This window comes from Misgurnus anguillicaudatus, chromosome 24 (genome assembly GCF_027580225.2).
Source record: "Misgurnus anguillicaudatus chromosome 24, ASM2758022v2, whole genome shotgun sequence".
In the NCBI taxonomy this organism is placed as follows: Eukaryota; Metazoa; Chordata; class Actinopteri; order Cypriniformes; family Cobitidae; genus Misgurnus; species Misgurnus anguillicaudatus.
In genome coordinates, this window is record NC_073360.2 from 34987199 (window position 1) to 34999387 (window position 12189).

Genomic DNA, 12189 nt, shown 5'->3' on the forward strand with positions numbered 1-12189 from the left:
GAAAATCACTTACCCATAATGCAACAGGGCTGAGAGGGATCAAAGGTAGTCTGTGTGTATGTGTGAAGGTGAACAAACCGTGATGGGGGAGGAAGGGTCCATGTTTTTAAATCAACTAATTAGTGGACCCTCTTTTCTTTTAATTTAATTCCCTTCGCTCGGGTCTTTTGATAGCGGTCTCCCCACCACGCAGACACCTCCAAGAAGTTTTAGCATTTCAAAAGTGTATCCGAGCTTTTCAATGGCCAACAAATAGAATGGTCACTAGGAAGCTGATTTTGTCAAGATCGAGACAATAGGGTTGAAAGTAGGGGGTCCTGCATGGAGAAAAGGGCCGTCTTTAATGCCAGCTTTCAGATTTCCATCAACCCAAAGGGGGAAAGTTTTAGCCTAAAATAATAGTGTCTGATTTGTGAATGGAATGTTTGGATCTGAGTTCGAATGACATGACTGATTCACAAGTCCACATTCATGCACAGTACATGGAGTCTATAAATTTTTTATCAGCATGTGTGTATCATGGGATCAAACCCATGACCTTTGCACTCCTAATGCATGGCTCTACCAACTGGTGAGTGGATTGTTGAAAGTATCGACCTTTCATAATTAGTCTGTTAAATACACACAACATGGGATCCAACAGAATTGCATCTGACCCAAAAAAGCTGACGTAAGGTAACTCAAGCCTCCGAGTTTCCAAAACAAATACTGCGAAACATCACTAATGAACGTCCAAAACCTGAATGTTTCTCTTTTTACCAGAAAAATCCATATATCATTTCAAAGTAATGTCTCTCTTAGCTTTACTTTCATTTACAAAAAAACATGTCTGAAATATCTGGCCCTATGCTAGATGAGATTTGAGAAGGAGCACTGATGGAAAAAAATCAGTGGTTCTCGTTTTTTATATTTTCGGACCGAGCCCTGTCTGCATTTTACTCTCTGGGGAAGCTATTGTGAACCCCGAGTTCTTCATAGAAAGCCCCTCCCCTTCCTTCGGGCCTAACAATTACCCCGTTGAGACGACACAATGCCTAGACCCCGTGTCAGCCCCCACTGGGCTTTTCTGTATGTCGGCTTGCTTTATCTGTCAAAGGCAATACACTGACCGGCTACAAAAAGGCAAGTCTTAAAAACGGGCAAAATAAAGGGTGGGGGGGCGCTTTTGCATTCAGAGCGGTGACGGCAGAATAAGGCAAAAACCATTAGGACACAGCAAGGCGACCTGAAAAATCGTGCAACGTTGTGCAATAATGCTGAGAATTGAATGTGCCTAACAGATACTCCATTGTTCATTGAAAAGGACACACGTTTTTTGATAATCGTAGCCGTATGGTGATATCAGCTTTGATAAGTTAGAAAAACAGGCTCTGGTAGATGTTCGTCACTGCTCTAAATCATCACATTTTCAAATGGTTTTAGATTAAAGATACAGGAGCATGCCAAAGAGTCTCGGACAAACCGTGACCTCACATCTCATTCCCAGACAGCCGCTTTAAATGCGAGTCGGACGAGTAACACGTCATTCTTTACCCCTCATCACCACGTTGGCCCTGTGACAGACAAGGGGTACGCTCGCATTCCTCAAGGGTTTAAAATACCACAAGAGTGCTGGGAGATATAAACAAGTGAACGGCAGCCACAGAAAAAAAATATCTCGAGGGCTTCAAGTTGAGACCGTCCGAAGTGTCACGTTCCTCTGGGGAATCGTATCATGACCTTTAAGCATTTATCGGTGGGAACGCTGCCAGTGGCATTACTGAGTATTGATGCTAAATCGATTTGTTAATTAATCCAATTAAACAGCTCCGGCATGCTCATTAATAGTTTAGTGAGATAGCAAGAATGAAAAAGAGATCTGTCTATTCAGTCTCATTGAAAGCAGACACAAAAATATGGAAATATAGACAAGGTATGTATCCTGAACAGACATTTGCAGTACGAGGTTTCAGCACAAGCCGGTAAAAACAACTAAGAAAAAAAATTCTTAAATGACTCCACTTGAGTTTCACAAGAAACCCAAACATTGTCACAAATTGAGCTCAGATTTGTAAATTCAAAACATTATTAAATATTATTAAAGGAACACTAAACTTTTTTTGAAAATAGTCTCATTTTCCAGCTCCCCTGGAGTTAAACATTTGATTTTTACCGTGTTGAAATCCATTCAGCCGATTTTCGGGTCTGGCGGTACCACTTTTAGCATAGCTTAGCATAATCCATTGAATCTGATGAGACCATTAGCATCGCGCTAATAATAGTTTCGATATTTTTCCTATTTAAAACTTGACTCTTCTGTAGTTACATCGTGTACTTAGACCGACGGAAAATTAAAATTTGCTATTTTCTAGGCCGATATGGCTAGGAATTACACTCTCATTCTGGTGTTATAATCAAGGACTTTGCTGCCGTAACATGACTGCAGCAGGCACAACGATATTATGCAGTGCACGAAAATAATCCCCTGATATTGAAAGTAACCAAGGGGACTATTTTCAGGCGCTGCAAAATATCGAAACTATTTTGTCTATTTTGAGCGTGATGCTAATGGTCTAATCAGATTCAGTGGTAGCGCCAGACCCGGCCGGAGATCGGATGAATGGATTCCAAAATGGTAAAAATCAAATGTTTAACTCTAGAGTAGCTGGAAAATTAGCATATTTTCGAAAAAGTGGAGTGTCCTTTTAAGATTTTAATATGAACTCATACATTTTTAATAAAACCAGATTATCTAGCTATACAATCTACATACAGCGTTGCTACTTAAAGTCCCTGTGAACAGGAAGTTGTTCGGTTTACTTCTATATTGTGGCATATTTCCGAGTGAAACAAAATAGTACACAAGGAAAATAGAAGAGATGGCATATGCTTCCCACTGTGAATTGATTGGATATAGAGAGTAGGCGTTTGATTCAGAAATGTAACTCGCAGCAGATTGACATTTGGAGGAGGTGGGGTTAACGGATGCTCCGCCCAAGGCAAGCCATCAAGGTGATGTCATCAGAGAAGGATTGGCACAAAAGGGTGGAAATTTTCAGAAGTTTATGAGGGAATCATTTTTTTAAAGATAAAACACTGTAATACTCCTTTAAAAAATAAGAAATGTTAGTTTTGATTTTTATAAGGACTTGAATGGAACAACTGAGAACTCCATCAAATCTCCTGAGCTATAAAAGAACAACCTCAGAGCAATAAAATATTTCTCTGGGACGTCTGTACAGATTTGTAAACCCAGCATTCGCCTCTAATCCGGAGCACCATGCCGTTTAATTCCACCTAATTAGGCTTAGACACACATTAATTGGGATTTAGCCAAAAGCCGCACATCGAGCTCAGCGGGTGCCGTCATTTTTCACAGGTGTGTAGGGATTAGGGTAAGTAATCCTCTGGACCGTTCTCAAAGCCAATTTCCTGTTGGGAAACCCTATGACGGTTTGAGTCAAAAAGTTTTAAATTGCCCATTTTTCTCCCAATATCGTTATAAATATTCCTGTAGCTGATGATGATGATATTCTTATTGCCATTATTATTGCTGCTGTGACCGTACAAGTTTCATCACCTTGACATCACTTCATTAGGCCACATGTGGGTCGTCAGGGCTCCTATGCAGGTCCTGAATGGGGCTAAGGTGGAGGGAAGGTGCACAGGAGACAGAGACATCGCTCACCTGCGAGAACAGGGGCCATTAATTGGCCTCTGGTGCCTGCTGTGCCCCGTCAGACACTGACAATTTATTATCTGCACTTAAGAGACCATCCATCCCGGCTTCACCACACTGCACCACAGGGGTTATCGTGATGGATAAGGTTCTGGGAGAAATTCATTTTTCCTTAGTTACTTTCTCTTTCTGGTTTACATAAACTCTCATGCGACATTCATTACAACAAACGCAGCACTTTTCATGTGGGAATTCACTATGTCGGGAAAGATGCTCCTGATGCTACACCTCATTGTTGGTTACAGAGTTTACAGTCACCCACGTCAGTCAGTCAACCGGGCTGATAATGACAAGCAGGAACATGGGATGTCTAAAATGTCTCGAAAAAGAGACAAACATGCCAAACATGCTGTTCAGGCAGCATACAATTATTGTATATAGGTGGCTCCTGTATAGCTCAGAGAAATAGCATTGCATTAACAATGCAAAAAGTCATGGGTTCGAACCCAGGAAACACACATGGAGAGGGTTTTAACATTTTTACAGACTTTTTATAAACAGTGCTGCAAGAAATTGCCAAGCTATCACAACTGTGCATATTGCGATACAGACTTTGCAATAGTTTCCAATAACTGAATGATTTTAATATTTCAGAAAGTTACAATCAAGAGTGTTAGGCCCATGCTAATAGCAGAGAGACTGGTGAGACAAAGAGAGTCATGGTTTCTTTTCCAAGAAAGAATATAAAATATAGATGTGGTTATAGACTCACCTAAAGGATTATTAGGAACACCATACTAATACTGTGTTTGACCCCCTTTCGCCTTCAGAACTGCCTTAATTCTACGTGGCATTGATTTAATAAGGTGCTGAAAGCATTCTTTAGAAATGTTGGCCCATATTGATAGGATAGCATCTTGCAGTTGATGGAGATTTGTGGGATGCACATCCAGGGCACAAAGCTCCCATTCCACCACATCCCAAAGATGCTCTAATTGGTTGAGATCTGGTGACTGTGGGGGCCATTTTAGTACAGTGGGCCTAAAGTGTGCCAAGAAAACATCCCCCACACCATTACACCATAGCATTACTGAGACATTGAACAGGTGTTCCTAATAATCCTTTAGGTGAGTGTATAATTTTCAGTTTTTCGACGCATTATTGGAGCGCATTTCGTACATCGCACCATTTAGCAAGTTATCGCACACTGTGTTGGGCGATATGCCCCATTTTGAGATCATCCTATCGTCAGCCTGTGAGATTGCCGATACACAATAGTATCGGGGTGGGCGGGGCAGTAGTTTACTCATTTATTATTTGCAATTTTTTTACTAATTTATGACAAGTTACTTGATTGATGAACAAAAAAGAAGCAAGGGTAGCACTGTCATGACCCCAACCTTTTTAAAACTGATGCCATTAACCCAAGCACGGAAAAACCCAGGCACTCCATTCACACCAAACACGAATAGAGCATCTGGCGCAAATGATTTCATTGTTAAAGGCGGAGTCCACGATGTTTGAAAGCCAATGTTGATATTTGAAATCACCTAAACAAACACGCCCCTACCCCAATAGAATCTGGACCTTCTGTTGATAGACTCGCCCCACACATACGCAACCCGGCAAGGATGTCGGTTAGTAGACACGCTCCTTACTGCTGATTGGCTATAAGTGTGTTTTAGTAGTCGGCCCGTCTCCTTTTCCAAAGCGTTTTTCAAACATTGTGGACTCCGCCTTTAAGTCAATGTAAAGATGCAAACTTAACGTGCGTCTGGAGGTCTTGTGACGCGAATGAGGCGTTTAGAGCGGTAAACGAGAATCTGCCTCATTTGCTTGTCTAGTTCGCGCGAATGACGCAAATTAAGTGTTGCCGCGGGAAATGCACGAGTTGAAAAATCTGAACTTTGGCGGAAAATCGCGCCGTGTTAACAAATCAAGAGCTTGCTCTAGAAGTGACGTTATTACAAGAAGCAAGCGGAGTCACAGAAGCCCCTTCCATGACGCGAATTTCTGCGTGAATGTCACGAATGACTAGAATTTCACGCACAGCTTTCACGCACGAATGAAGCTGGTAAACTCAAAATGTTCAAGCGTCCAACTACGCGCGAATAGCGTGTTTTGCCGCCTCTACCGCGTTTGGTATGAATCCAGCAATTTCCTGCATGCCAGGGAGCAGGAACCACAAACTCACTGGTTTTAACCCTCTGCGCGCTAACAACCTCTCTAGTAAAATGAACTGTCAGAGACGATCGTTGATACACAATACTGTCTATCGGCACAACCTTATTGCATATTTTTCTTCAATATCTATTCCAATATTATATTTACTGTTGTTTTATAATTACTATATAGTTTCCTATTCCTTTTTAAATATACATTTTGCACTCTCCTAATAGCAACTTGTATCATCTATCAATATGCATGCACAACGTTATGTGTATGTTAAAGGTATCTATTAAAGGCGGGGTGCATGATCTCTGAAAGCCAATGTTGACATTTGAAATCACCTAAACAAACACGCCCCTACCCCAATAGAATCTGGACCTTCTTTTGATAGACCCGCCCCACACATACGCAACTCAGGCCATGATGTCGGTTAGTAAACACGCCCCTTATTGCTGATTGGATAAAAGTGTGTTTTGGTACTCGGCCCGACTCCCTTTTCCAAAGCGTATTTAAAAAAGCATGCACCCCGCCTTTAAACAATATATGTCTGTAAGTTCCACTGCAAACACAATATATTTCTTTGTTTACAGCCCTATAAACTCTATACATCAGCTGGATTTCGTTTCTGGGTTAAGCTGTGATTTTCGGAGGTCATGTCGGAGCTGGTGAATTCCTGACTGATGACATGTGAGCTTCTAATGGGGACAGTTTGACTTACAGTAATAAAACAGGCTCCTGTGGTGAGACATGAATCAGGGCCACATGACCAATCTGCTCTGTGTTAACTATTACTTCCAAACAGCCATGAGCTAATCAGCAAGTCCTCACAGGCCTCGCTGTATGACCGGCGGGGATTAAAACAACACCATCTCTCACTGTCACAGGTAGAAAACACTGCTCACTTGTCAAGTACTGTGCCAAAGCATCGGGTTAGTAACTGAATCTATTGTTTCCACGTCCTTCAACAGCATCTTCTAGAGTCAAATCACGAACAGCATCCCCTTTAATGTCACTGCTGACTGTGCTGAAACACAGGCTGTCCCTGACACTGTTGTCTAATGATAGCACAGATTTTTTTACAATGCCAAGCATAATTAGAGAGCACAACCAGGAAGCCAGTGCCGTTTCATCTCTCCGAGAAGATGAACCCTACCATGAAGTACGAACTGTGCCCCTTTGACCCCTCTCCCTGTGTGTGCTTGTTAAGGCGTTGCACGCTTTCCTCGATCTGAAGACGCCTCCCTGCATCGGCTGCAGTATGCGGCTGAATCTCAGAGCTACTGCATTGGAATTCAATACATGGGATAGTGCTGGGGATGCTTTCCTGAATTAATTTCCTCAGTGAAATACAGCTTCGTATTGCGGTTCCCTTCTACGTTTCATCTTCTGATAGACGTGATTTAAGCTACTTCTTCATGAATACATTAATCAAGCAATCACTTCATCTGTAATCACAACTAGATGTTCTTGCCGTTTGTTTAATTTATCGAGTCATAGCTGTAAATCAATCAATTCTGTTTATCTAGCACTGCATTACTGACAGGCATGACATAGGCGCACAAAGTATGTTTGACAGACATATTAAATGCGAAGCGTGTAATTTCTTAAAGCGAAATATATTAAAATGACCCCATGATTTAATCACCCTCAAGCAATCTTGGATACATATTTCCATCATCTTTCAGAGAAACACATTTGGAGTTATTTTAGTACATTTCCAAGCTTATAAATGGTAGAAAACAGGGATCGGGGAACAACTTCGGACTTTTAAGCCCAAAAAAGTGCATCCATCCTTCACAAAAGTAATCCACATGGCTCCAAGGGGTTAATAAAGGTCTTTTACTGGTAATCGATGCGATTTTGTACGAAAATATCCATATTTAAAGGGGCAAGACTTTATAAAGATGTAAAATAAATCTTTGGTGTCCCCAAAGTGAAGTTTTATGTCAAAATACCATATAGATGATAATTTTAACAAAAATGTGCCGTTTTGGGGTGTGTCCTTTAAAATGCAATGAAAATGCTGACGCAATGCAAACACTGATCACCATAATGGTGGTTTGTTTAAATTAAAACTCAATTTTGCTGTCTATTATTTTTTTCTCTTTCTCTTCCCATGGTTGAATAGTTGCAGATTACTGGGGTGATATTATAATTATTATAATAAGATCCCTTTCTGACATCACAAGGGGAGCCAAATTCCAATGATCTATTTTTTCACATTCTTGCAGAGAATGGTTTACCAAAACTAAGTTACTGTGTTGATCTTTTTCACATTTTCTAAGTTTATCGAAGCACTGAGGATCACAATTATAGCACTTACATAGAAAAATCTGATTTTCATGATATGTCCCCTTTAAAACTTTATAAACTGTAATAACTAGCTTTCGGTAACGACGGCATCTTTGACTCACGTGATTCACGAGACTCACTGCGCAATGTACCCATGGTATCGAACGCTCACTACGCTAAGTTAACCCTTTATTAACCCCTTGGAGCCATGTGGATTACCTCTGTGAAGGTGAAATTAGAAGTTGTTCCCTTGTTATCTACCATTATAAAGCTTGGAAGAGCAAAGACATTTACTAAAATAACTCCAAATGTGCTCATCTGAAAGATGATTGACATGCATCTTTGATTGCTTGAGGGTGCGTAAATCATGGGTTAATGTTGATATTTGGCTGGAGTATCCCTTTAAACAAATGCTGTCATGAAACTGGTAAAAATTTGTTTTTCAGACAGGTTAACCGAACAGTGACCCACCAACACAATCTCATGGCAATTATTTGAGGTGGCCATATTCGATGCAAGAATTCATACGACCAAATTTATTGTTTTTTCTAACAATTGTTCCTTTCTGAATGATTCACTTTGTATGAATTAGCTAACTCATAAAACCGCACGAATTCTTGTGAAGTTGGGTTGGCCCCACCCATCTACCTTTGTTCAGACAAACAAATACTTTACACAAATGCAGACCATTGGTTAGGACGATGTTGCTATTAAGGAACTGTTTAAGTACCAACATTTGACATGTCTCCATTATGATATATAATGCACATTTTTTATTATCCAAATCAATTTGATAGTATTGATCTCATATCCCTTCTATCCTGTTTCATTCAGGGATAATACATTTTAAAAATCACATTAAATTGGGATCAAATAAAGGGTTTTAACGCAAACCATGACACACATCTGCTTTAAGCACAGGCTTAGGCTATAATACTCTTCCAGGTTTACTTTAGATTCAACAGTAATTACAAAGCAAACTAAGGCAATAAAATAAAGCAATGAACAGTTGAGGCCATATCAGCCTCCTGAAACCAGACAGTCTCTTTAAACCACCAAGTTAAAGGAGCATTACAAATGGATTAATTCACAGTCAAGATCACAGCACTTTTAATGGGACCCACACACAACAAAGTAGTTTCCTTTAAGTAGCAAACTTGCAGCGGGGACCATATGTTGTCCACGGTGACATGTTTGAAAACCCAGAGAGTAAAGAATGCATTAAATCTCTGATAATGTCTCTAAGTGAACCCAAAAAAGGTGATAGTTTGTTTTAGCTAAGCTTTAGTCAGATTTTTGTGAAGAAAGCGGATCAGGGGCAACGTCAGCCGGGATTATGCAGGTCTATTACACTTGGCTTAAGGTTTCTGTCAAAATCTTTTCTCAGAGCCGTTCCACCCTGGCCTGCCAGAGGCTGGAAACTAAAGGAGGGACAGCAATCTCCAAATGGGATCTAATCATAGATATGGGAGAGTTTTATCACAGCTACAGGAAATAAGGCTTGACCCATACAAATAAGGAACAAAAGTGGCTTTAGTCTATTAGTAAGTCAAACAATGACTATGAATCATCAATGCAATGATAAAATATTTACTGTAAATTATACGAGTTTCAAGCACAAAGTGCACTTTCTGATTCACAAGAACAAGACAATCAGGTTTAGCACAAACACATTAAAAATATGACGTCTATATTCTGACTTCAGGGAAAACTACATAGACAGAGAATAAATAAATAAAGTTTTTAACTTCTTGTATACTAGAACAAAATCTGTATAGGATATAAGCAACTAATGCACTACTGAGTAGTACATGCAAGCATTTTCTTGCACTGTATCCCAAAGATGACAAAGTATTAATTAACATGCATACTGTATACAGTAAAGAGACTATACAGTAAAGTTACGTGGAAACCGTCTGGGCTTGAAATGTAATGTTTATCCCTAATATTGTACATTAGAAAAATATGCAAAAAAGTACAGTATAAAAATAAGTGATTAATAACTTCGTCATGTTAGAAAAAACATTTACAGAAGAACCACCACGTTATGCCACAAAATCTCGCAAACAGTACAAAAATAGGTAGGAAACTTTAATCATTATTGTCATCGATACACGCGGTATTACAAGACGCCTAGTTTCGCAAATGTCAAGCGTTCAAGGTAGCCGTAAGGCACATTTTTAATAAACAACGATAAAATTGTCCAGACTATTTATTTACATTAAACTACAGTCATACATACCTGTGCAAATGTGTATAACAGTGATAAACAGCGCAAATCCCACAGCTCTCCCCGTCATCGTTCAAAAAGTCGCGTTTTCCTTGGCTGTTTGTGTAATCCGCAAAATAAAAAGTGAATCAGATATCTGTGCGTTTTTGATCCGTCATAATCTCCCAATTTAATACATACACCTCGGTTTCCCAGAACAGTCGAGTGTTCAGATTTGGTCCGAAGTTCCTGATTTCACAGTAATCCAGGTGATTTGTTTTAAAACATACACTCCATGTGTCCAAATGAATGAAAAGCTCGGGGAAGCATAAAATCGAACAGAAAAACACCGATGAAATGTTAAAATAAATCAAATGATTTGCCCCTTTAAATAATTCCGCGAGCGCAGAGTTGGTCAGTTCGTCTACGCTGGTTGCATCCCAAAAAATACCATAGAAAGCCAGCAGTAAGAAAGTCTTCCCGAAAAAGTTTTTCCTGTAATAAGGTTGTCCGAGAACTCAAAATGTAAAAATATGTCCAGTGTCACATCGTTCAAAAACAACGCGAAGAAGTCATTCTGAACTGACAAACTTTAGTGTCCATGGGAAGAGCAGAAGCTGATGCTGAAGAATTTGCTTTAAGTCCATTCGATTAGGATCATATCCACTTTTTTGTTGTTTTGCAAAGCCAAAATGAAATGTAGTTCCAATATCCCCCTCTATTGTTTTGTTTATCTTTCTTCCTTTACGGGAGTTTATAAATAATTAGATGTGCCGTGCTCCCCCGTCACTTCGAGCAGAGGGGATTTGAAACAACGGTACTTCATTCAAACAGCATGAATAGTAAATGGAATGGTATGTTCCACACTCCCCCTCATAGAGCCTCAACAATGGACTGTTCCAGAGTTAACCTCTTCGGCGCGGGAAGCGCGGGGTTCGTCTGTGACAGAAATGATTCCCTCAAGGCAAGTGTCTGTTTGATCAAACTTGAATGAATTTACATTCATAAAGACATCCCGCGTCGATAAAACTGAATAATTTGCTCTTAAATTATTAAAAAAAAAAACAACGCGTTTATGTGGATTTACCAAGTAATTTATTTGCACAAGTTATTTACTGAAGAGGTTTCCTTGATTCAAATTGGTTGGCTGTGCGCGTGTCGCCCTGTCTGCAAAAAGGCATTCGTTGAACTCGTATGCCTCTATTTGAGCTGTAATATATTTTTTATTATATTTGAAACACGGGTTTGTTATAAAGCAATGCCTGTACATAAATGTATTATTCAGACAAGCAAGTGCCACAATGATCAAAGGCGCTTCATACGTAACCCAACATCGCCCTCTGCTGGTCACCACTACACTACAGGCATCAGATTTCTAGCAGGGTTTAGAGAAGAAATATCTATATTTTCATATGATTAATACGTTTAACACCTCACAAGAAGGTAAATCTAATAGATTAAATTCAATTATAATCACCAACCAGAGTCCAACATTAACACATCAATTCTAGGTAAGTTAAGCATCTGTAACAGTTAGCTATTTGTCTGTAAATGTATATTCATTTGTGTTCTACTAACATGACAAAAAAAGTAAATTATTTATGCTATAGAACACAAAATATAATATTTTAACAAAATATTGCAAAATACAGTCCCATTGTCCATAAATAATAAATATGCCCCAGTTTATCTGCAAATGGTAGGTGAAATGTACATTTTGGATCCTGACTCCAGCTAAGACTAATTCTCAGGTATGCAAAGGTCACAGGTTAAATCCCAAGGAACACATACTGATAAAATAAATGCTTGGATTAAATGCACTTTCAGTGGCTTTGGATAAAAGTGTCTGCCAAATGTCAAT

General features: G+C 39.5%; 1 protein-coding gene across 4 annotated transcripts in view; it reads right to left on the reverse strand.

Moving 5' to 3' along the window:
* Window positions 1–12189, reverse strand: part of robo1 (roundabout, axon guidance receptor, homolog 1 (Drosophila)) — a 338077-nt gene that overhangs the window by 174280 nt on the left and 151608 nt on the right. Inside the window, exon 1 of one of the 4 annotated variants that reach the window (XM_073862982.1) lies at window positions 10362–11179. The exons of the other annotated variants lie outside the window; for them this stretch is intronic. Coding sequence (XP_073719083.1) covers window positions 10362–10419 — 58 coding nt within the window. The 5' untranslated portion in view covers window positions 10420–11179. Of the gene's footprint in view, window positions 1–10361; window positions 11180–12189 lie in introns of those variants that run through there. 4 annotated transcript variants of the gene reach the window in all.